The 22344-nt window shown below is 55.9% G+C and overlaps 3 protein-coding genes and 1 long non-coding RNA gene across 8 annotated transcripts in view; 2 read left to right on the forward strand and 2 right to left on the reverse strand.

Annotated features, from left to right (window-relative positions):
- Positions 1-2068: 2068 nt before the first annotated feature.
- On the forward strand, positions 2069-7792 carry OGFOD2 (2-oxoglutarate and iron dependent oxygenase domain containing 2). 3 transcript variants are annotated; one of them, XM_066561932.1, is made up of 7 exons: positions 2069-2397; positions 2475-2531; positions 4632-4742; positions 5216-5315; positions 6039-6163; positions 6386-6640; positions 7190-7792. In XM_066561932.1, exons 1-7 carry the CDS (start codon positions 2131-2133, stop codon positions 7466-7468), a joined length of 1194 nt encoding a protein of 397 aa, XP_066418029.1. In that variant the 5' UTR covers positions 2069-2130; the 3' UTR covers positions 7469-7792. The 3 variants fall into 3 exon arrangements, with proteins under 3 accessions (XP_066418029.1, XP_066418030.1, XP_066418031.1); XM_066561933.1 differs by lacking the exons at positions 5216-5315; positions 6039-6163; XM_066561934.1 differs by lacking the exons at positions 2069-2397; positions 2475-2531; positions 5216-5315 and having other exon boundaries at positions 4551-4742.
- Positions 3623-8972, reverse strand: LOC136564139 (uncharacterized). The gene is made up of 2 exons (XR_010784686.1): positions 8887-8972; positions 3623-6589 (listed from the first exon to the last, which is right to left on the reverse strand). It is a non-coding gene; the product is annotated as an uncharacterized lncRNA (long non-coding RNA).
- Positions 8780-14386, forward strand: ARL6IP4 (ADP ribosylation factor like GTPase 6 interacting protein 4). Its single transcript, XM_066561935.1, has 6 exons — positions 8780-8846; positions 10606-10803; positions 11134-11475; positions 11876-11993; positions 13130-13199; positions 13394-14386. The coding sequence occupies exons 2-6, from the start codon at positions 10614-10616 to the stop codon at positions 13448-13450; spliced, it is 777 nt and encodes a 258-aa protein (XP_066418032.1). The 5' UTR covers positions 8780-8846; positions 10606-10613; the 3' UTR covers positions 13451-14386.
- Positions 14387-14445: 59 nt separating this feature from the next.
- PITPNM2 (phosphatidylinositol transfer protein membrane associated 2) overlaps positions 14446-22344 on the reverse strand; it is a 125792-nt gene continuing 117893 nt past the window's right edge. For all 3 annotated transcript variants that reach the window (XM_066561931.1, XM_066561929.1, XM_066561928.1), the window contains 5 exons: positions 22094-22242; positions 21364-21513; positions 21103-21286; positions 19757-19885; positions 14446-18609 (listed from right to left, as the gene is read on the reverse strand). In XM_066561931.1, coding sequence (XP_066418028.1) covers positions 18274-18609; positions 19757-19885; positions 21103-21286; positions 21364-21513; positions 22094-22242 — 948 coding nt within the window. In that variant the 3' untranslated portion in view covers positions 14446-18273. The remainder of the gene's footprint in view (positions 18610-19756; positions 19886-21102; positions 21287-21363; positions 21514-22093; positions 22243-22344) is intronic.

Below are 22344 nucleotides of genomic sequence, written 5' to 3' on the forward strand. Positions count from 1 at the left end.
CCCACAGCTCTCACCGTGTGTGCAGAGGGAGCCCGGCCAAGCCCGGGGATCAGATTGCAGCCTGGGCGGCTGCCGTGGCCTCCTTGGCACCTCGTCAGAGGCAGCGGCAGCTCTCCCTCGGTGCGTGTGGCAGCAGGTCTGCCACGCTCCCGCTGGAGGGAGGAGCCCCGAGAGCCACTTGAGGCTCTCACTCACCGTGGATGTCTAATCCCAGCACTTCCCAGGGGGATTCCACCCTGACGGGCCGCGCTTTCCGCGTCACGTTCTTGTTGTGCTCCGCGTTCTGGCACGTTTCACACATCTTGATCTGGAGAGGGAAAAGAGGGATCAAAGGACTTGGGAACGTGCTGATGGATCCTGTCAGACTCAGACTGCACCGTGAGACACACAGCAGGGCTCAGCACTTTCCTTTCTCCCTACAAAATAAGGAGGTGCAGGAAAAAAAAAAGGGCGAAACACAACAGGCTGACGCATCTCACCTTTCACAAGGCTCACCTGACAGCTTTCTCTGACACAATAACCAAATTTCTCAACGTGGCCTACAGCTAAGCTATTTCTCACTCTGTTTCCAGGCGAATTTTTATTGTATTTTGACCTCCTACTGCTGGTTAGAGAAATCCTCAGCCCTAGGACGCTGGAGGAGCTCAGACCATGCAATGCAAGCACACTCCTTAAACCACAGTGCTGCAGAGTCCTGCTGCAGGGAACTGCCAGCAATGAAACAGGCGAGGCAAAGCAGCTGAGCAGACACCGAGATCCTCCTCTTGCCACAGTTTAGGGAATTGGGCAGCTCTGGAAAGAATCCAAACTGCCCAAAGCTAGGCTCAGCAACTTGTCTGAAACAATCCCACATTGCCACGCTGATCAAAACTGCCCTGCACGAGAAGGCTGAGGAGGCTTCCCGACACTCAGGGGAAGACATCCAGCCTACCCAGCTGCCTGGGGACGCTCCAAGATTCACCTGCAGGGTAGCTCAGTGTGTGGCTTCCCAGCACATGCACAGGGAATGACATCATCCCTGCACCAGCGCTCCTGTGGCTGCTGTCTCGGGACTGCTGCCAGCACCGGTGTCACGGACACGGTCACTGCCCTCCACTTACCCAGTCCACAACATCTTTCACGATGCCGAGCCAGTAGTACCGGCTCTGGATGCGGTGCACGGTCTTTTTCTGGCCCAGGTGGTTCCCGATTTCGGTGAAATGGCTTTCCAGGAAGACCTGGCGCCTCCGCTCGGGGTCCACGATCACCTCGCGCTTCTCCTCCTTCTTGGGTCCCACGTAGTAGAGGCAGCCGCCTGCGGATGCCAGAGGTTTGTCTGCAGCCCTCCCACAGCTGCTCGCCGCCAGAAAAGGCTCATTTTGCACAGTGGGAAACCCAGCTGGGACACGGCTCCTGCTGCCCCTGGACCAGCTGCTAAGCTGGAATCACCCCTACGCACGCCGACGGAGCTTTTCTGCACTCAGGACTGTGTGAAATCCTCCGCTACCGCAAAGCCAGGGGGCAGCCGTGGAGCGCCGGTGCTGACGCGACCCCGCTCGGTGCCCGTGAGGCGGTGCCGGGCCCGGGCCCGGCCGGGGAGCGGCGGCCGCGATGGCGCTGCCCAGAGCCGCATCCCCTCCCCACGCCGAGCCTCCGGCACATCCATCCCCCGGTGTGCGGGGCCGGCACCGCCCGCCTCCCCCCGGGCAGGCCCAGGGCAGCCTGACACCCACGCGCCGCCCCCGGTCCCCACCGTCCACGACGAACTTCTGGGCGTAGCGCTTGAGGTTCTTCCTCTTGATGGAGCAGAAGCTGGGCGGGAAGCAGCCCTCGGCCAGCAGCCGGTAGATGTCCTCGAACTTGCTGCCGTGGCCGCAGGGCTCGGCCGCCACCACCACCTCCCGCTCGGCCTCGGGCAGCGCCGCGTCCATGGCCGGGCCGGGCCGGGCCGGGCCGGGGCCGCGCTCAGCCCGCCGCGCGCGCTCCCGGAGCGCGCCCCCGCCGCCCGCGCGCGCCCCCGCCGGGGGAGCTCAGGGAGCGTCTGCAAAGAACCTTCGGCGGCCGCTGCCCCTCCGAGCGGGCCCGGCCCGGCCCCGAGGGCTGCGGAGCAGCGGCCGCGCTGCGGGACTGGGCCGCGGTGGCGTCACGGAGATGACAGAAACACCGAGCGTAAAACCGGGGAGATTCCGCCGCTTTCCGTTTTCGCCCCGGTTGGGAATTTGCCGATGCACCCTCCCGCGGGCGGAAGCGGAGCCCTTTGAGCGTAGGACCGAGTCGCGTTCTCCGGCAGGAAACATGTCCGCGGGCCGGCCGTTCCGCGGGTGCGCCTGCTTCTTCACCGACAACATCTTCGTGGGGCGGTTCGGGCTCCACGTGCGGTACCGGGACGAGCCCCAGCTCCGCCGGGACCACGGCCGGGTAGCGCGGGGGCCGGGCGGGCCGGGGGCAGCGGGCCGCGCCGGCGGCCGCGGCGGTGACGGGCCCGTGTGTTGCAGGCGCTGCGGGAGCGCGGCTGCCGGAGCGAGGAGCAGTTCCGGGAGGTGCTGAGGGAGGTGAGCGGCGGGAGCCCCTCACGGCCACCGGGGGCTCGGGGCACCAGGATGGGCTGGGTGCGGAGGGACATTGAAACTCATCCTGGCCACGGCAGGGACATTTCCCACTGTCCCAGGTGCTCCAGCCCCTCCAGCCTGGCCTTGGGCACTGCCAGGGATCCATGACAGCCAGAGCTGCTCTGGGCACCTGTGCCTCACCTCCTTCACAGGGAGGAATTTCTGCCCAAAATGCCTGTCCTCTGTCAGTGTGAACCATTCACTGTGTCCTGTCACTCCAGCCCTTGGAAATCCTCTCTCTCCAAGGTTTTTTGTCGGTCCCTGCAAGGCCACACTGAGCTCAGCCCAAAGCTCCTCCTGCCCAGGTGAACACCCCAGCCCTCTGCCCATCCCGCTGCCCCTCCGGGCGCTCTCCAGCAGCTCCTGGTGCCGGGGAGGGGATGGGGAGCCCCGGCCCCCTCAGGGAGCCCCTCAGCCCCGGGCCCCTCAGGGAGCCCCTCAGCCCCGGCCCCCTCAAGGATCCCCTCAGCCCCGGGCCCCTCAGGGAGCCCCTCAGCCCCGGCCCCCTCAGGGACCCCCTCAGCCCCGGCCCCCTCAAGGATCCCCTCAGCCCCGGGCCCCTCAGGGAGCCCCTCAGCCCCGGCAGTGCCACACCGGGGGTCGGTCCCCGCGGGAGTTCGGGCCTTGCTGGAGCCCCTCTGCTCCTGCACCGCGTCCCGATCCAGCCCGGGGCCGGGCGGAGTCCCCAGGGAAGAATTCCCCGCGGGCGCCATCAGCGAGGAGTTTATTCAGCCGCCACCCTGCGATTAAATCCTGTCAGTCAACACATCCCAGCCGCTCCCTCCGTGGGTTTACTCCACTGGCTCCCAGTGCCCTCGTTTGTCTTTCCTTGTCCCTTCCTGTGCCAATCATTTTTAAAGGCAGCCCCGAGATGGGATCCTGCAGAAATTCATGTTTTATCACAGAATTTCTGCTTCTTTCCAGGCCAGGGACAGGGATCAGTCACTCACCAGCTCCAATGTCACCTGACACTAAGGGGACAGACAGGTTCTTTTAGGAATTCTTGGCAGAATGACGGTGGCTGTAAATTATACTGTAATTAAAGCTTTATTAACTGGATAATTATGATTCATACAACAGAGAATTTATGAGTAGAACAGCACAGGATTTCCCCAGGCAGAATCGATGGAGCACAACGAGCAATGTAATACAGAATTTATAAAACAAGATCCTAACTTTGGCTGCAATTTATAATCACCTCGGTCCTAAGCACTTTATAATCACCTGGGCTCTCTGCAGATCTGCTCAGACCTGCATACAAGGTTTGCTGTATCAATATAAACATCACAGAGGAGACTTAGAAATTACACAAACAAATAGGAGTCACTCAGTGCTGGCAGGAAGCAGATGACAGTGGCTGTCCCTGGCTGGGGAAGGGCACAGCTCTCCCTGTCCAGCAGCAATTCCAGTCCAAATTTCCCACTTAGAACTCAGTTCTGATTTTTTAGGCAGTGCTGGGTTACAGATCCCTGCCCTGTGACCTTGGGGCTGGGAGGGAGGGGAAGAGGAAGGAAGCTGAGAAATCTGTTGGATTTGTCTGCTTGGTTCCCAAGACCTTCAGGGCCTGACGCTGAGGGAAAGGGAATGAGCACAGGAGCTGCTTGGGGAATGGCTGCTCACTCTCTCCTCACTGAGGACTGCTACAAATGAATCTGGTGAGGGGGAAATAAACGGGAGGAGCTGCCTGGATCAGCTGTTTGCTCTGAAAGGGCAGCTTAGCCTGTCTGCAGCACACTTAGCAGTAATCCCTTCATGACAGCACTTGTCTCACTCCCAGCAAATGTCTTTATTTTGGACAATGCTTCCATTGTCAGAACAAAAACCGGATTCTGGAGGTGTCGGAATGCCTGAAAGGGCCGAGAGCTCACAGCTCCACTTGACACTTCCACAGAAAAGTCCTCAGTCACTTTTTAAGCCAAACACTCTGTGTCCCAGAGGTGCCCCCAAACAAAAATAACTGGTTTAAAGCAAGGAGCAGATTCCTGGAGCTGTCCCACTCAGCCCTGCTGATGTCTGACAGTGTGCTCTGTTGTTCACTTGCAGATTGAGGCAGAAGTGCAGAGGAGGAAACAGTTACCCCAGCAGTCAGTGGAACGCAGAGCCATCATCTCCAAGTGCTACAAACCAAAACACCCAGAGGTGTACACTCTGCAGGTACACAGAAGGTTTGGAATCCCTTTTGCACCCAGAAAAAAATCACCTGAGATTTTTATTTTTGCAGTTTGTTTCACCCTCCCTCGGGACTGCACACTGCTAAAGCTGCACTGAATTAAAACACAGGTGTAGCATATGAAAACTGGATTTAAAACTTTAAAAACACAACAGCACAGCATGCTCTCCAGGCAAGATTCCTGGTTCCAGCCAGGAAAGGCTCTTTCCTGTCATGTCTGTGATAAATCTGGCCAGTTACTCCTAAAAAACCCATGAACTAAAGCAAGCAGCAACTGCCCTGCCCCAGCAGGTAAAGCACCAGTGCCCTTCTGCATTTCCTGCTGTGGAATTACCAAGTGTGACTCAGCCTTGCTCCCCAGGGACTGGGTATTTCCCTGGGAGCCCATTTCCCTCTCGGGCTCTGCAGGCTGATTTTGTGTTTCTGTGTGATTTTCCCATCCTTCCCTTGACACCAGGACTCCTTCCTGGCCCCAGAGTTTCTGGAAATTGAGAGGTTCTGCACATCTCCAGGTGCTGATCTCCAGGGCCTCCTGAGCCACCTTGAGTCCTTCTCAGGTAAAAAAAACAACACCTGATGACACAGAGCTCCCTGGTGAGAGCTGTTCCCAGGCCCTGTCTGGAGCAGCTCTGCTGTGACACAGCTGAGGCACACAGGATGTTCCTCCTGCTGAGGAGGGGCTCTGGAGAGGCAGCAGCTCTGGATCAGAGGCTGTTTTCTGCTTTCCCATCCTGCTGATGTCTCACCAGAGGCCCCAGCTGCAGCAGGGCTGGGGTTTTGGTTGTTCCACACCTCACCAGGAGCCTGCTGAGGCAGCACTGGGAGCTTGGCTTTCCTCTCCAAGTGCTTTCCCATTGCAGACAGCTCCTGTGGGTTAGTCTGGGCTGAAACAGCTTCAGTCTAGATTTCAGTCTTTGAAAAAGACTGAAAAAGGTTTCCAGCTTCCCTGGAGGCAGCAGTGAAGCTCCCTGCCTAGCAGAAAAGCTGCCAAGAGACAGAGGGGAACAGGCAGAGCTGCCTCCTTTCCTCAAGGCAAAGGACAGCAAAGTCTGTGTGCAGGGCTCCTGGATTTATCCAGGGCACCAGTTCCAGACAGAACCTTCTGCTCTGGAAATGAGGGACCAGCATGAAAAACAACAAATACACCCCAGGGCTGACGCAGGGAATGGTGCCAGCACAAGGGGAGCCTGTGGGTGCTGTGCTCTCCCTGCCAGCAGCTCAGTGCAGCTGCACAGGAGCACTGGGAACCTCCCCAGCAAACTCTGTCCCTGTCCTGACAGACAAGAGGATCTATCGGCTCCCAGTGTTCACAGAGCACTTCTGCCAGGCCTTGCTGGATGAGCTGGAGAACTTTGAGCAGTCAGACATGCCTAAGGGCAGGCCCAACACCATGAACAACTACGGGGTAGGACTCATCCCCTGTGCTTCTTTTCCTCCGAATTTCAATCAAGCAGAGTTTTTAAAGAACACCCACCTTTTAATCTTATTACTCTGTGTTTTCCCCCCATCCCTCTCCACCTTGATCCTCCTTCCTTTTCCCTTTGCTCCAAAGTCCTGGAGCTGAGCCAGGAGGAGGGCAGAGCTCTGAGGAGGCTGCTGAGCTGCTCCCCCCGCTGTCCCGGCGCAGGTTCTGCTGAACGAGCTGGGCATGGACGAGCCTTTCCTGACGCCGCTGCGGGAGCGGCTCCGGCCCATCACGGCGCTGCTGTACCCGGAGCTGGGCGGGGCCTGCCTGGACAGCCACAAAGCCTTCGTGGTCAAGTACTCCCCGCACGAGGACCTGGACCTCAGCTCCCACTACGACAACGCCGAAGTCACCTTGAACGTTTCCCTGGGAAAAGAATTCACAGAAGGAAATTTGTACTTTGGGGAGTTCAGCCAGGTACTGAGCACGTCCCACCCACCTCTCCCTCCTCACCCCTCAGCCTCCAGGCATCCACCGTGTCCTACAAAACAATTCTTCACTTCTGACAGTCAAACCTGCTCTGTCCCTTCCCCATTTCTTGCATGGCTTGGTTATACAGGAGCCTCTTTTGCTGCAATATTCCCATATCCAATCTCAATATTCAGTATTTCAAAGAGAGGACAGATGCAGCTTTGCAGTAGAAACTGGAGTGAAACAAACCAGCCCCTCTCTCCACATCTGAAACTGTGAGCAGGGCGGTGCTGAGGGAGAGATTTATTTCAGATGTGACTTCAAGCTACATCTCTAGCACCTATTTTTAGGGCAAGAGAAGGGTGGAAGCTCTCACACAGCAGAGAAACGTGGGTTTTTTTGCTTGAATCTCTCTAAATTCCCTCTGAACTTGGCACTGGGAATGAGGGTCTGCCCTCTCCATGGTGCTCCCTGGGTGCTGTGGGTAAGCGGTGACAAATTTCAACCACTCGAGGGCTTTGCTGGTGTGATACCAACGCCCTGCCTTCGTTGCAGGATCCCAGCCCGGTGCCCCAGTACATCGAGGTGGAGCACGTGTGGGGCCGGGGGCTGCTGCACCGAGGGGGGCAGATCCACGGGGCGCTGCCCATCGCCTCGGGGGAGCGCTGGAACCTCATCGTGTGGATGAGATCATCGGCCGTGCGCAACCGGCTCTGCCCCATGTGCCGCAGGAAACCCGAGCTGGTGGAGGCCGAGGGCTTCGGGGACGGCTTCACGGAGCCCCCGCAGGGGGAGGAGCAGCCCCAGACTGTCAATGTCTGTGCCCTGGGCTAGCAGGGGAGATTCCCCACACCGAGCTGCACAAAGCTCCCCTCTCACCTCCCAGGCTGCACAAGGAGCAGCTCTGACCTCGGGAAGGGATGCAAAGCCAGCCCTGCCAGGATTCCTGCTGGAACTCGGCTCCTGAGGGCTCAGGCTGGGGCTGGAGGACTCTGCAAGCACAGAAACCCCAGCTCTGATTCCCTGCAGGAGCTCTGTCAATATTTCCAAGTGCTCCAGGAAAGCAGCCAAAGCTCCTTGGCCTCTCTGCCAAGAGCAGCACCCCAGGTCCCTGTGGAAATGGGGCAGAATGGGCCAATAAACCAATTCTGTGCTGTTCTTAGGGCTCCTGTCCTCTGCCAGGGCCTCCTGTCTCTCTTTGAGCTGCTGAGTGGGCAGGAAGGATCTGTTCAGGAATGAGATCCAGGTGGTTCATAGTGAGCTGCTGGGAATTGCCATCACTGGATGTTTGTCTAACCCAGGCTCAGAACAATCCCCCAGGAGCAACACTGATCCCCCAGGGGGGCTGAGAGATCTCCCAAGGCTCCTTGGGAGCACAAACTTCCCTTTCAAAGGTTTTGTGAACCTTATTAAGCAGAGCCAGAGCTCTGGGAGCCACCTGCAGCACAGCAGAACTTCCCAGAGGAGGACAAGATGTACATTTAATTCCCTCTGCTTTAGTTACATGAGCCAGTGAAAATATAAAATAACTCTGCCAACCTGGGTGCAGCAGCAGATGAGGCCTGGGGCTGCTGAATTTGGCACCAAGATCCCCCAGGAACTGATGGATTGGAAGGGTTGAGTGCTTTCCCCTCCTTCCTTCCAGCTGGCTGAAAGCTTGTGACACTTCCATCTACTAAACAAACTAAAAAAGCCAAATATTGTCTGATTTCCCCTTGGAAAATTAACTCGATACTGGATAGATGCTGCTGAATGTATGAGGGGCTTTTCCATGGATGCGTTCAGTGCAGTAATCAGAGCACGAGGGCAGTCACATCGGTGATTGTGGAGGGCTGAACTGTGAGCAGCTCGCACAAAAGGTGTTCGTTCATTGAGCTCTCCCAGCGGCCCCGCTGGATTTTAGCACACGGCGCTGATGAGCTGCTCATTAGCAGAGCTCATTAAAATTACACCGGGGGAAAGAAACCGGTGGTTGTATCTGAGCGAGGAGTCGCTACCGAGAAACGCAGCCTCGAAGCCTTTACCTCGTTCACTGGCGAACGTGAGCGCTCCCGATCTGCTCGAATCCTCCCCAAAAACTGAGGGGCGGCCCCCGGAACCAAAGAGCGCAGCCCGGTTGCTGCCCGGCCCCGCGCGCGGCGGACGGAGGCGGGAGGCGGCCAGCGCGGCCCCGGCGGCGGGAGCCCCGCTCGGGGCGGCGGGACCCGGCCCGGTGAGTCCCCGCTCCTCCCGCTCCCTCCTGCTCCTCTTACCTGCGGCGGGGCCGGGCCGGGCCGGCTGAGGACACCGGAGAAGGGCGGGCCGGGGGGGCACGGGCCCGAGCGCTGCGGCGGCCCCGGGGCCGGGGGGGCTGATAAAGAGCTGCGCACTTAAAGGGGCCGCGCCTGAAGCCGCGCGCGCAGAACGCTCCCGCTGAGCTCTTAAAGGGACAGCGCACCTTGCACGGGTTCTTAAAGGGCCAGCGCACCTCGTGCTGAACTCTTAAAGGGCCAGTACACCTCATACGGAGCTCTTAAAGGGCCAGCGCACCTCGTGTTGAGCTCTTAAAGGGCCAGCGCACCTCGCGTTTCGCAGGCTCCCCGTGCCGGGGCTGAGGACAGGCACAGCCCCTCCAGCCGCCCGGGGCACAGCAGAGCCAGGGCCGGGCCTGGGCAGGGCTGGGTGGGCCGGAGGAGTCGCTGTGGGCCCTGCCCGGTGTCAGGGTGGAGGTGAGAGCCCGGCTTGGGGCACAGCCGGCCTGGGATGCTGCTGGATTTGGGATTTGTCACTGGGATGCTGCTGTCTGAGCCCAGCTCCAGACCCATGATCCTGCTGCTGTCGATGTATAACAGTGGGTTTTTCCTGCTGCTGTGGATGTATAACAGTGGGTTTTTCCTGCTGCCACTGATCCTGCTGCTGTGGATGTAGAACAGTAGGTTTTTCCTGCTGCTGTGGATGTATAACAGTGGGTTTTTCCTGCTGCCACAGCCAGAAGGGAAAGATCCGAGTCCCAAACGCTGCCCCATCAAGGCCCCGTGCAAGGGGCAGCTGCTGGGTGTGTGTGCATGAAGGACTCTCATCCTCTCACCCTTCCCTGCATGCCTGTAATGGTTCTCATTGGCTCTGGAGTTTTTTCCTGATTGAAATTTCCCTATGGAAATCAATCAAAGGTCTGATTTGCTCGGGAGCAAATCCAAATTGCTGCCTGGGAATGTCGAGGTGGTAAACAAACAATTCATTAAATGTGGTGGTTGGAAGGTGGCTGTGAGAAAGCGTTCCCAGCTCCTGCTCTGCCCACGGTGCCAGTTTGTTTTTTAAATTAATGAGAGCATGGATCACACTGGCCTGGGGCCGCCGGCGTCCCTGGGGCTGATAGACAGGGATAGCAGCTCAATGCATCATCTGTTTTCTAAGAGTAAATTGGAATATTAAAAACTCATTCTTCCCCTTGGCTTGTGCCTGCTCACAGCATTTTAAGTAACGGGGGGTTGACTCAGGGAGGACGCTTTGTTCTGCTGACTGTGGCTGCAGTGTCCATCAGCCCTTGCCTGTGTCCATCTCTGGTGCAGCTTCTCCTGCTGCCTCCTGGTGCCATGGAGTGACCATGGGGTGACCATGGGGTGACCACGGGCACAGCCCTGCTCTGTGCCTGCCCCAGCGGGGTCAGCCCAATCCTCCAGGGACAAACAGCAGGAGCGCAGGGAAAAGCTGCTGGGAGGTTTTCCTGGTGGAAAACCTGCCTGGAGACACTTGTCTGAGGCAGCTGAGGGCTGTCCCTGTGCCAGCTCCCTGCCCAGGCTCCGTGGTGGGGGTTGGAGGAATCCCCCGAGGCCATGATGGGAGATGGGCAGGGTGTGAGCAGGGAGGGAGTTTACCTGGAGCAGGTTTGCCAGGGCTGCTGTCTCAGACTGGAGTGAAGGATTTTGGGCTGCTGGGCAGGGTTGGTCCCCCCCTGGCTCTGATGTGACCCCTCCCTTTCCCCCTTTCCCCAGGAGCTGCCATGGCCCACAGCCGCTCGCGGAAGCGCTCGCGGAGCAGGAGCGAAAGCGACTCCCGGAGCAGGCAGGAGAGGAAGGAGAAGAAAAGGAGGAAGAGCAGCAAGGACTCACAGCAGGGCAGCAGCTCTCCACTGAGGAAGAGGATCTCTGGCTCTCATGGACACACCTCCAGCTTGGCAGCAGCCAGGGAAGGTGGGGAAGGCCCCGAGCCTGTGCTTACACCACATTTCCCTGGGACAGGTGCACAGAGAGGGCCCAGGGGGGAGAAGAGGGTCCCTGGTTTTAGTTGGTGTCTGTCACCTTGTCCTGCACTTTGTGCCCACTTTGATCTCATGCTGACAAGTTCAGAGCTCTCAGCCCCTCCATGAGCAGCCCTGGTACCACAGAGCATCCTGGGTTGAATGTGGAACAGAGGGGAATTCCAGGCAGGAAAGAAACCAGGCTGGGAGAGGGATAAAAACCAACATCTCTGCTGCTGCAGGGCCAGGGCTGCCCCACTCACCCTCTTCTTGTGAATTGCAGAAAAGAAGAAGGAAGGAAAGGACAAAAAGAAGAGGAAGGCCAGTACCTCTTCCTCTGGGACGTCTTCATCCACCAGCTCTTCCTCATCTTCCTCTTCCTCCAGCTCCTCTTCTGATGACTCCAGTGACAGCGACTCCAAAGTGAAGAAGAGTCAAGACAGCAAAAAAAAGCGAGTGAAACAGAAAGACAAAAAGAAGAGGAAGAAGAAGAAGAAAAAAATAAAGAAGAAATCAAAGAAGAAGGCAAAGGAGAGGGCTAAGGAGGAGAAAGCCAAGGGAGAAGAGGCGCCTGGCCCCTCGCTGGAGCAGTGGCAGAAGGAGTCAGTGGTGGACTCTGGGCCAGGTAATGAAGCTCTTTCCCTCCTGCTGGAGCCTGTGCTGGTCCCTTTCCATCTGGGGTGTCTGAGGGAAGCAGGGCTGGGTACAGGGAGGAGCCCCAGGCTCCCTTCCCTCCTGTCTATGGTGCCCACCTTTGAGCCACACTCAGAGATTGGTTTGTAAAGTGTCAGGATGTGGTTTATAGATGGGAGTGGGGAACAAAGAGGCCAAATGGAAGGACACAGTCAGCAGCAAATCCTGGCAAAGCTGGTCCAAAGGGATGTGAAGTGTCCCTTTTTTGTGAGGTTTGTCACCAAACCCTGAGCACCGCCGGGAAGGGGGTGTGGAATGTTGTCCATGGGCTGCAGCCCCGGTGCTGTGCCCTCTCCTGGAGCACAGCTCTGACTGAGCCCTGCTGGCCCCAGTTCTGACAGATGAGCAGAAGTCCCGGATCCAGGCCATGAAGCCGATGACCAAGGAGGAGTGGGACGCGCGGCAGAGCGTCATCAGGAGAGTGCTGGATCCCGAGACCGGGAGAACCAGGTATGGCCTGGGGTCTCCATTCCCATCCATGCTGGGTGGGCTGGGGGCCTGGAGGATGCCTGTCCATGGCACTGCAGCACCACACCTGAACCCCCTTCAGCAGCACAGGCCTGAGCCAACCCCTCACAGGTCCCCCCTCATCAGGCCTGGTGTGACTTACCCAGAGTGTGACACAATGACACCAAACCATTGAATTGTGTGCACACAAGGGACTCTGGGCTGTGTCCCAGTATCCCATTGCTGCATCCACTCACCTTTCAACTCCAAAGCCCTGGGCCCTGGTAACACCCAGGTGGGAGTGAGGAGCATGTGCCCTGTGGGGTTACAGACAGTGATCAAACCCAAGTTCATTTAGCTGCCAAATAGAAATGACCCAGTTTTTAATAAACTGCATCTTCTCAGCAAGCAGAAAACGTCATGCTGAAGAGAATTGGGTATGACAAGTCCAGTCTTAAAATAGAAGGCAGCCTGCAGGGCTCAGGGAGGTGTGGAACAAAGGTCGGTTCCCTGTAAGGCACGTAATGAAGACAATTAAATTTCTGTTCATGTCTGGAGGTGTGAGCCGCCTCCAACACTTGCTTGGAATTTGCTCAGCAAGATATTCCCCAGCCTGGCTGCATTTCAGGCCCAAACTGGCTCCTGTTCCTGAATGGCTTTGCAGATTCCTGGGGCAGCCAGGACCACACCTGAATTCTATGAAAAAACAAAGAGGTTTTGCATGGGTTGAGGCACTGTGGATTGTAGGGTGACAGGGGATGCTTTCATTGGGATTGTTTTGCTGTGCCAGTGTGACTGAGTGCACACAGCAGGCAGTGCCCTCAGCCTGGGGCAGAGCCAGCTGGCCCTCAGCTCTCAGGGGAGCACTCCTGTCCTTGCTGCAGTGTGTGACATTAATCCCACGGGAGCAATGGCACAGCCTGCTGTGCTGTTTAAGCTTGACACAAAACCAAAGTCACAAAATGCAGTGTCAGGGGTGGCTCAGCCCTGCCCTTGCCTGGAGGTGCATCAGCCCAGCACCTGCTCCTGGTCTGGGGGAGCTGGGGCACAGCAGGTGCCCTCGGGGTGGGGTCACATCTTTGCAGCTGCAGGAACTGGCCAGTACCCTCAGGGCTCCTGGGCCTGTGCTTGTCTTGCAGGCTCATTAAGGGGGACGGGGAAGTCCTGGAAGAAATCGTCAGCAAGGAGAGACACAAGGAGATTAACAAGGTAGGGGGAACTGGGCACCAGCATGAGCTGCACGGGGGTCTGGGCACAGCCAGGGAGCTGCTGCACCCAGAGGGGTTGTGTTTCCACCCTGGGCATGAGCTGAGCCCTGCAGCACTGCCAGGGCCCCCAGGGTGGTGCTGGTGGTCCTGCAGGCCTGGGCAGGGAGTGCTGTGAGTGCTGTGTGTCCCTTGCAGCAAGCCACCCGTGGGGATGGGCTGGCCTTCCAGGTGAGGACGGGGATGCTGCAGTGAGGGCAGGCCCCAGCCAGCCCTGGAGCCCTTCCTGTGCCCCTGCCAGCCCAGGGGGAGCCTCTGCCTCTGGACCACGCAGACAGCACCGTGTCAAGGTGTTCCCCAGGGGCCCTTTCCAGCTGCTCTGTAAGTTACTGACTGGGAAGGAGAGCGACTTTAGTGGCTCCTCTCCCAGTGAACAGCTTCTCCCCTCCCTGTCCCAGCTCAGGCCAGTGTGGCTGTAATGCACCTGAGCCATCTGCCCCAGTGCTCCTCTGGATGCTGAGGAGCTCAGCAGCACCCAGGGGACAGGCTCGAGGGTGCTGAGCACCTCAGGGTGCTCTGGGCTTTGGGGGACAGGGGTCAATGCTGTGGCCAGGACAGGGCGTACCAGGGCCACAAAACACACAGCTGGCTGCCACTTCTTCCCCTCAGGGGCTGCTCATGGCCCTTTCCCTGCTGGATCTGGCTTAGAGGCCCTTTGCACTCCCTGAGCCTGCTCAGACAGGAGTGGCTGTGGCTCTGCTCAGGCTGCAGCTCCTCTGAGCCCTGAGTGCCACCCTCCACTGAGCCCCGGGGCTTCTCCCAGCCTTCCTGCAGCTTCACCTCCTCGGGTAGGGGAGCACTGACCTGGCACACTGCACGGGCCTCTGTGCAGGTGTGCTTTGTGCAGGGGTGGCTTTGCCTTGCTCTCTGCTCCTGCATGCAACTCGTGTCCCTTCCCCACAGCACAGGCCCTGGGCAGCGCTGGGGCTCTGGGCTGCTCAGGGCCCAGGGCTGCTCTGAAGCAAACACAGCAGCCTTTTCCCTTGCTGGGAAGACCATAAATCTGCAAACTGTAAAAAAGAAAAGGACAAATGGTTTAAAGGACAAATGGGTCCTGCAGGACTGATCTCCACAGAGGGTTTCCTCATTCTATTCATGGCTGTAACCCCATTAAACTGGCACCTGCTCACATCTGATGACTTGTCTGTTCCTAGAGTATTCCCCCAGCCCCAAAAAAGCAGACAGAGAAAAGCCTTCCCGTTTCTTTAATCTGTGTAACTCACAATGGTACTGTACACGAAGCACACCAGGCATTGGAACGATGCACTAACAGCAAGGAGGAGAAGGAAGTTGTACACAAGGTTTGCCACACACACGCGAGTCACGGGCACGGCACACGCGGGGCGGCCCCGGCGCCCTCGGGCATCCCCTGCTGCTTCCCCACGCACAGCTGGTACCCCTAGAGCAATTTTTTATAAATAAAATATAACTAACATTGTTGGAATATAAAATTGACAGTCGAGGGTATCAACAGGCAGAGGGAGGGGACCGTAAGGCTTCTAGAACTAACAGGAAATGCAGCAAACAGTGGCGATACCTGAAGAAGGGGCTGCTACAGCAAGCACGGCGGCTGCTGGGGGGTGGTGGTGACCCTTTGGCTGATTCCTGCTCTGGGCTCGTGCCCCCGACACTGTAAACGGTTTTTGGTATTAGGATTTCGCCTCATCTGACTGAGTGATCTGAGCAAACCCATGAAAATGACTCGGAGGGAATGCACGGGCTCCTCTCTCCGTTTTTTTTTAAAAGACTTTAAAGGGACAGCGTCAGGTAGAAAGTCCGGCCTAAGGGTGCAGTAATATAAAAAGCTGCTTTTCATAAAAAATCTGAGCTCTGCAGCAGAGTTTGATTCCCATGGAAATGGAAAAGCAACCCCAAAGCCCGAGGCTGTGTTGTGCTGATGTGCAGAACAGGACGTGGGCTGTCACCGAGGGCTGCCCAGACAACGGCCCAGGGAGGAGGACAAGAAACTTCCCATTCTCTCCTTTCAAAGCAAACAAGTTACTCCTAACAAGGATAAATTAGGTCTTTACCCCGACAGTGCCCCTTTAGTAAGGATGGAATATACATTCATCTTTCCCTCACCACATCCAAATGGATCCTCTTCCATCCACGTGGAAAGGCATCGGGTCACATGCACTGCTCTCCAAAACAGCTCGGGACAAACAGGTTATAAACACAGAGGGAAACTATTGCTATTGTTCTGTGAGTGTGGATTTCGGCTTCAGAGGGATGAGTGCCAGATGGGGGCGGCTGAGGATTGAGCGATGGAGACGGGGATGGACTGAGTTGGTGAGGAAAAACTTTGTGGCATTATTTCCTGGTAACTCCACCCACCTCCCAGGGAATTATTGCAGCAATAAAGGTCCTGCTCTACAATTGCTTCTCCGTGTTGGATCCGTACAATGGCAACGGATGGGGGCCAGGGGAAGGACCCGGGCAAGGTTCAAGAAGCTCAACAAAGGATGAGGACAGAGGTGCTGTGATTGTCAGGCTAACTGGTCAGGAGCTGTTTAAAACATGAAGTGATGGAGAGGGTGAGTATCATATTGCACTTCTGCATTCATTGACAGTTACATTAAACTTGGTCCATAAAATAATTGCTTTGTACATAATGCCTGAAACAAAAAGCTACATTTTTAAAATATTAATGAACCCTGAAGGTTCCAGTCCCTCCAGACATTTTTTTTTTCCTCTACATAAATAAATAACTTTCAATTTTATATATCCACTTTTTATGTTGAACATTTACATTCGCCTCTGTTTTACACTATCTACACATAAGAAAATGTGAACATCTCATCAACTGGAAAATGTACAGGTCATGTCTCGGTTCTGGACTTGGAGGAAAGGTGAATTTTGCAAAGGCCATATCCAAATTTGCAGAAATTATTTAGTGATGTGGTTTGGTGACTTCACAGGATGGATTGTGGCTTGGCTTCCTACTCAGATGGCATCTGTTTGATAGAACATTCGGCTAGCAAAAAGCTGGGACAAATTCTCATTGTTTCCAAACCCAGTAAAAGCTCTGGATGTACATTCAGAGAGAGCCAAGCTGAGTCAGCAGAAAGGGAAGTCAGTTTCTGGTAACAAAAAGTCATCAGGTACATTCTGTACTCGGATAATTACCAAAGAGAAGTGGCTGAAACGTTTTGCAGTCGGGTCTGAGCGCTCCAGGGGCTCTGATGCCGGCGGCAGCTCCGCACTGTCCCTGCTCTGCCTCGGCCTGGACCCTCCACACCACGAACACAGGAGTTGGATGAGTTGGATTTGTCCCCGTGGCCCAGAGGCAGCGAGCAGAGCAGCGTTCACAGTGCTGTGTATCTCAGTGCGGCCGTCCTGCACCGTGCTTATTGAAACTGGTAAGAAAATGAAGCAGCCAGTCTAAAAAATTCTCTGGTATAAATAAGATCCTCGTAAGTAGAAAGTGATATAAAGACAGGAGAGTGTGGTGGGGAAAGCAGGGTTACACACAGTCAGGGAGCTCGGTAGGACTAGAAAATCTCCACGTGAAGAGGCCAGCTGGAGTCTGTAAATGTGGAACCCCTGTGTGGATGCCCCTCTGCCCCAGGAGGTGTGTGCAAGGAGGGAACCTTTGCTGGCCCCAAGAGGGACAGGACTGAGGGGCTTTTTGGCAAGCCCTGGCTCCAGGCACTGTTCTCTGTCCCTGTCTGGGTGTCACTGGGGTGCCAGCTCTCTGCCACACGCCCACCAGCTCGCTCCAGCAGCACAAACCCAGTGCCTCAGGCACATCCACTGAGAAACACACCAAAAAAATTAAGATATGGCCTTTTCTTGAGGTTGCCTGACATTGTTGGCACACTTCCTTACAGTCTCCTTACTGCTGGAAAAACTTCTGCACAGATTGTTGTTTTTTTTTTAAAATATATACATATATATATGTGTGTGTGTATATATGTATAGATATCCACACACACCCTGGCTTAGCAATATTTCATTGTCATGCACTACAAACACTGGTGTAGCTACATGAGATGGTAACAGGTTTCCATTCTAAAAATCATCAGTGCAAAAAACAATGAGGTTTTACAGTTCAGTAACTATAGGTAAAAGAAGCGAGTCTAGTTCCCATGAAAGCTGCTACTGAACTTGGAGAGAACCTGGGAAGAAAAAAGGTCTCAGAGGTGGATGTTGAGAGAGTCAGACCCTGCATTTGGATGAGAAGAACTGCAATGCAATCCAGCTGCTGAGTGCCTTCAGCTGCTTCCAAATATATGGTGGTTACTTGCTGGAAATAATACATAGCGAGACTATTTGGAGACTTTAACAGCAATTAAGTGTCTGAGGTTTGTAACAGCTCAAACAAAATAGCTTGTATTCCTCTTTTAATAGGTCACCACATTAAATTCCATCGGCTTCTAAAAGATCTGTTTAAAAAATAACAGTAATAACAATAATGACCCCGCTGTCTTGGGCACGAATCTGCCAACATTCTGCCTCTGCCATCGGCCTCGATGCAGCTTCAGCTTTGCACTGCACCAGCTCCTCGAGAAAGTGGCTGCACGTGGAGCTCTCTGTCCAGGGAAAGCTCTCGGTGGCTCGGCCTGGCACAGCCCACGACAAATCCCTCGCTGGGGCCGGGGGAGCGGCGTTACCCAACCCCAGAGCCCCCACCTGACTCCCGGCACAGCCCAGGACAAGCTCCCCCAGCCTCGTGCCCTGTTCTGTGGCTCTGAGGACAGCACTCGGTCACCGTGTGATGGCTAACAAGGCGAGGAGGCACCTATTTACAGTCACTGACCCTGGATGAGAGAAGGAGGCAGGAGAGAGCGCTGTCCTGACCTGAAGACTTCCCCCCCGATTTCCAGCTGCTCCTCGGGCTCCCGCTCCCGCTGCAAGGCCTGCACGTTCCGTGTGGGAAACATCCCGTCTCTTCCCAGAACACCGTGGTATTAGAGTAGCACCATATTTACCCTTCCAGCCCGAAACACCGGCCTCGTCCCTCTTTCCCTTTATTTCTCCTCCGGTGGCTGCAGCTGACAATCCTGGCTCCAGCCTGGCTACTTCTGCCCCAGGAGGCCAGACTCCAGCCGGGACGCGGCGCTGCGGCCCCAGCAGCCCGTGGCGATGCTCATGCTGCGCTGGCTGCGCTCCCTGTCCCTGTCCTTGTCGCTGTCCGACTGGCTCTGGGTGCGCTCGGGCCGGTGGCCGCCGGCGCTGGCGGGCTGGGAGGAGATGGTGCGCAGCAGGTGGTTCCTCTTGCGCAGGAACTCGGCCTGGCTGGGCAGCCCGAAGCTGCCCTTGCGCAGCGCCATGCGCGTGGTGTTCTTGGCGGGGCGCGCGCGGTGGTTGTACTCCAGCTGGGCCAGGTGGGCCGCGTAGCCCTCCGTGATGAACTGCGGGGTGAGGGCGGGCGTTAGGGGTGGGACGCGGTTCCCTGAGAGCCACTGGCAGCCAGAGGTGTTCACTCTGCCAGGTCCTCTGGGAAGTCAAAACTTCCTTCTTAATCAGCCTAATCCCAATAACAATCTACATCCACTCTGGAACAGAAAGCCTCACCTCCTTCTGGGAATGAAAGTTCATTATAAACTTCAAAATCCCCATCAGCCTAAAAATAGACTTCGACTCCCTTACCTTCTTCCCCATTGCACTATTCGTATCATGATCTATCCTACAATTTGCAACATGATATATGGCCTCAGACCCCTACATTACAAAATTTTTCACCTACCTACTGTTCTTCCTAATCGCTATACTCATCCTCATCATCGCCAACAACCTATTTGTGCTATTCATTGGCTGAGAAGGAGTCAGAATCATGTCCTTCCTTCTAATCAGCTGATGACATGGTCGGGCAGAAGCCAACACCTGTCACCCTGGTTTTTTAAGATTTTCTAAGCCTTCTGATGTTGACATTCTTGCAGTGAACTTTCTCACACACTTTTTGTAAATAACTCATTGTTTTGCATTCTTTTACGGAGGAGGAGAAAGTTGATGGACTGTTGGTTTGACCAGTGTCATTGGAGAGGTGCCACTGTCACCCTCCAGTCCACTGTCACTTTTGGAAATCTATAAATGTTGGAGTCAGAAAATAAACCTCTCTTTTTCTTCACCTTGAGAACAGCAGTGTGCACTTGTGTATTTTCGTGTCCTATAGTGACAAACACCACTGCCCTTCAAGCCGTGCTTTACAACCAAATTGGAGACATCAGACTTATCCTCTGCATAGCATGACTGGCCTCTGCCACAAATACCTGACAAATCCAGCAACTTCCCACTGCTTCCCAAACTCCTACACTACCCCTCTTAGGCCTCATTCTAGCCACAACTGGAAAATCTGCTCAGTTCAGCCTTCAGCCCTGACTCCCAGCTGCTGTAGAAGGACCAAGCCCCGTATTGCCCTGGAAGCACTCAGACCCATGATGTGGCCCTGCTACCTGGGACAGTTCCCACCCTGCTCAGTCACCAGACTTGTGAGGACCAAATTCCCACCTCCCTCCCAGGGGAGCAGCACCTCCAGGGCTCAGCCAGGCTGGCTCCTACCTGACACTGGCTCTGCAGCTTCTTGGTGGGTCGGCCGACGATGTAGATGTGCGTGGGCGGGAGGCTGATGGAGCTGTACACGGAGATGTCCTTGGTGGATCCATACGCTGCGTGGATCCTCATGTGCAGCTGGGGGACAGAGAGCAGCAGCACAGGGTCAGAACACACAGGCACCCCACGCTGCTCAGCAGGCTGGGCTTTGGGTTTTCCAATAGCATTTGTGGGAATGAATCTCAGGTCACTGGAACTAATGCAAGTTCCCAGCTGGATAATGAACCACCCAGGGAAGTGCTAATTAACAGAGCTGGGCATGTTTACAGGCTGTGACAAGAGGAGTGACAGCAATACAAGAACAGATTTCCCTTTGCTGATCCACAGCCTTCCCTTGAGGTCTGCAGGGGGCAAGGATGCTGCACACTTCCCTGCTGTCACTAGGGGAGAGGAGCTGCAAACCTGAGCAGGAATCATTAGCCAGGAATGTTCCCCTCCACAGCCAAGCTGCTATTATCTGGTGGGCAGAAGGAGAAGGGACAGGCAGCAAAACCTGCTGCTTTTCAGGGATACCTCTGCCTCTACTCCAGGCAGAGAGCAGCTCCTGGACAACCCCTTCTGAAGTGGGCTGGAGCAGGGGCTGGCAGGGGAGGTGTGGACATTGGTGCCACCACACACTGGCCAGCTTTGAGCCCAGAACCACACGTCAGGGAGATGGAAAAAGAATTTCTGACCCTCGTCCCAAACTTGTGGAGGACCAGAGAGCAACTGAGCCAGCTGCTCCCTCCACTGACACTCAGGCCAAAATGGGAGCCTAAGTAAGTTAAGGACAGGCTTTTCCTGCAAATGAAGGCAGGGAAAGTGCTTGGGACACTGGCAGCTCCTTCACCTGGCAGACACAAAAAACTTTTTTCTATCTGGAGCTTCCCTGAGGCTCTGGGCTGAGTACTATCAGGACCTGCCAAGGGTCAAAGCCCTGGAAGATCTCCCTTCTCCCAGCAAAGCCATTTCTGCAGCAGCTCCATCCCCTCTCAGCCCTGCTGTCCCCACCACAGGCAGCCAAAAAGCCACCAAGCAGGTGAAAAAGTGCATGTGGGGGGAAGGGAGGCTCTGCTGCCTCTGTTCCATTAGGGGTTTGAGGAGCAGTGATGAAATGGAGCAGTGCAGAGCAGAGGCAACACAATTTAACAGAATAGACACTTTTGTAGAGCAATAAAGGAATGAAAATAAAATGAACAGATTAATCTTCCACTGCAGGTCACATTGCTGCCAAGAGACCGGTGCTGACAGTGGTGGTTGGATGAGGAGCAATCTAAACCCGTGCCACGATCCCATTTCAGCAGAGGCAAGCTTACATCAGTGATGAGGGATTTCAGGAAGTTGGCCTTGTGCCGCAGCGGGTCGTGAACCAGCCCGTCGCAGAAGGACACGATGCCGTGGGGGAAGTTGTGCTGTGCTAACCACGCCACCACCCTCTGCTTCTGCATGTCAGGGCGGCCTGTGACGTAGATTATGAGGTAGCCGAGGTCTTGCCAGTGCCTGGAAGGAAAGGCACGAGTCAATGGATTGCAGAGCAGGGCTGGTGTCAGATCAACCACCCCAGGCCCTGCCCTGACCTTACAACGTCCACGGCCCCGGCGCGGACCTTGGGGTCGCTGCCCATGATGGAGACGCTGGCTGCGAAGGAGCCGTCGATGCTGAACACCACAAACTCCGTCCCCTTGGGCAGCACCGTGATGTAGCTGTCAGCAAACGTGTGGTCACCCCTGAGGGAAGGGATGCAGGTGTTTAGAGGCATCAAAATATCCACAGGACATCACCAGGACCTGTGGAGCACCACGAGCCCAGAGCAGCTCCCACATCAGGCCCAAAGGCTCCAACAGTGATGGATTAGCACTCCTTGGCAGCAGAGACTCAACAGTTACCCCCAGAAAAACATTTCTGGGTTCACCACCAAGAAGATGCTCCCCTCCTCCCCCTCCCAGAACCCAATACCAGCAGCGGAGCTGAGCTGGAGTCCCTGGGCTGTGAATCATCACGAGTACAAAGTCCTGTCCCTCAAGGACAAGTTTATGGTCTTTAAAATATGCTCATTCGTGCAGTTTTGCAGATGGCCACGAGGCCCTGTGGTGCAGAAGACCTGCTCCTGCAGTGGGAGCTCAATTCCCGTGCTGGTGGTGATGCAGCAGCCAGAATAAAATATGGATTTTCCCCTTACAGCTGCAGAGTACAAATGGCTTTGTCTCTGTTGCTGGCAAACCAGGCTCTGAACCCACCCAGCAACAGGAGGGACCATGTTCTAATCCAATTCCTCTTTGCTCCTCCTGCGAGCCCCAGGCCCCTCACCTGACCACCATCTTGACGGGGTAGACGCCGATGCCCAGGCGCCGCTCCTCGGGGATCACGTAGGAAATCCTGCCACTGCTGTTGCTGATCTCCGTGTCAAAGTACACCCACTCCCCCGATGGTGGCTGGGTCATGATGTGGATGTCCACCTGGGGACAGCGAGGCTGTGTCACCCCCAGCAGGACAGGCTGGGCACAGGGACATCCCACCCGAGCCCCTGTGGGTGGCAGCGGGGTTGGTCCTGCTCCCGC

This window comes from Molothrus aeneus, chromosome 18, assembly GCF_037042795.1.
Source record: "Molothrus aeneus isolate 106 chromosome 18, BPBGC_Maene_1.0, whole genome shotgun sequence".
Classification (NCBI taxonomy): domain Eukaryota; kingdom Metazoa; phylum Chordata; class Aves; order Passeriformes; family Icteridae; genus Molothrus; species Molothrus aeneus.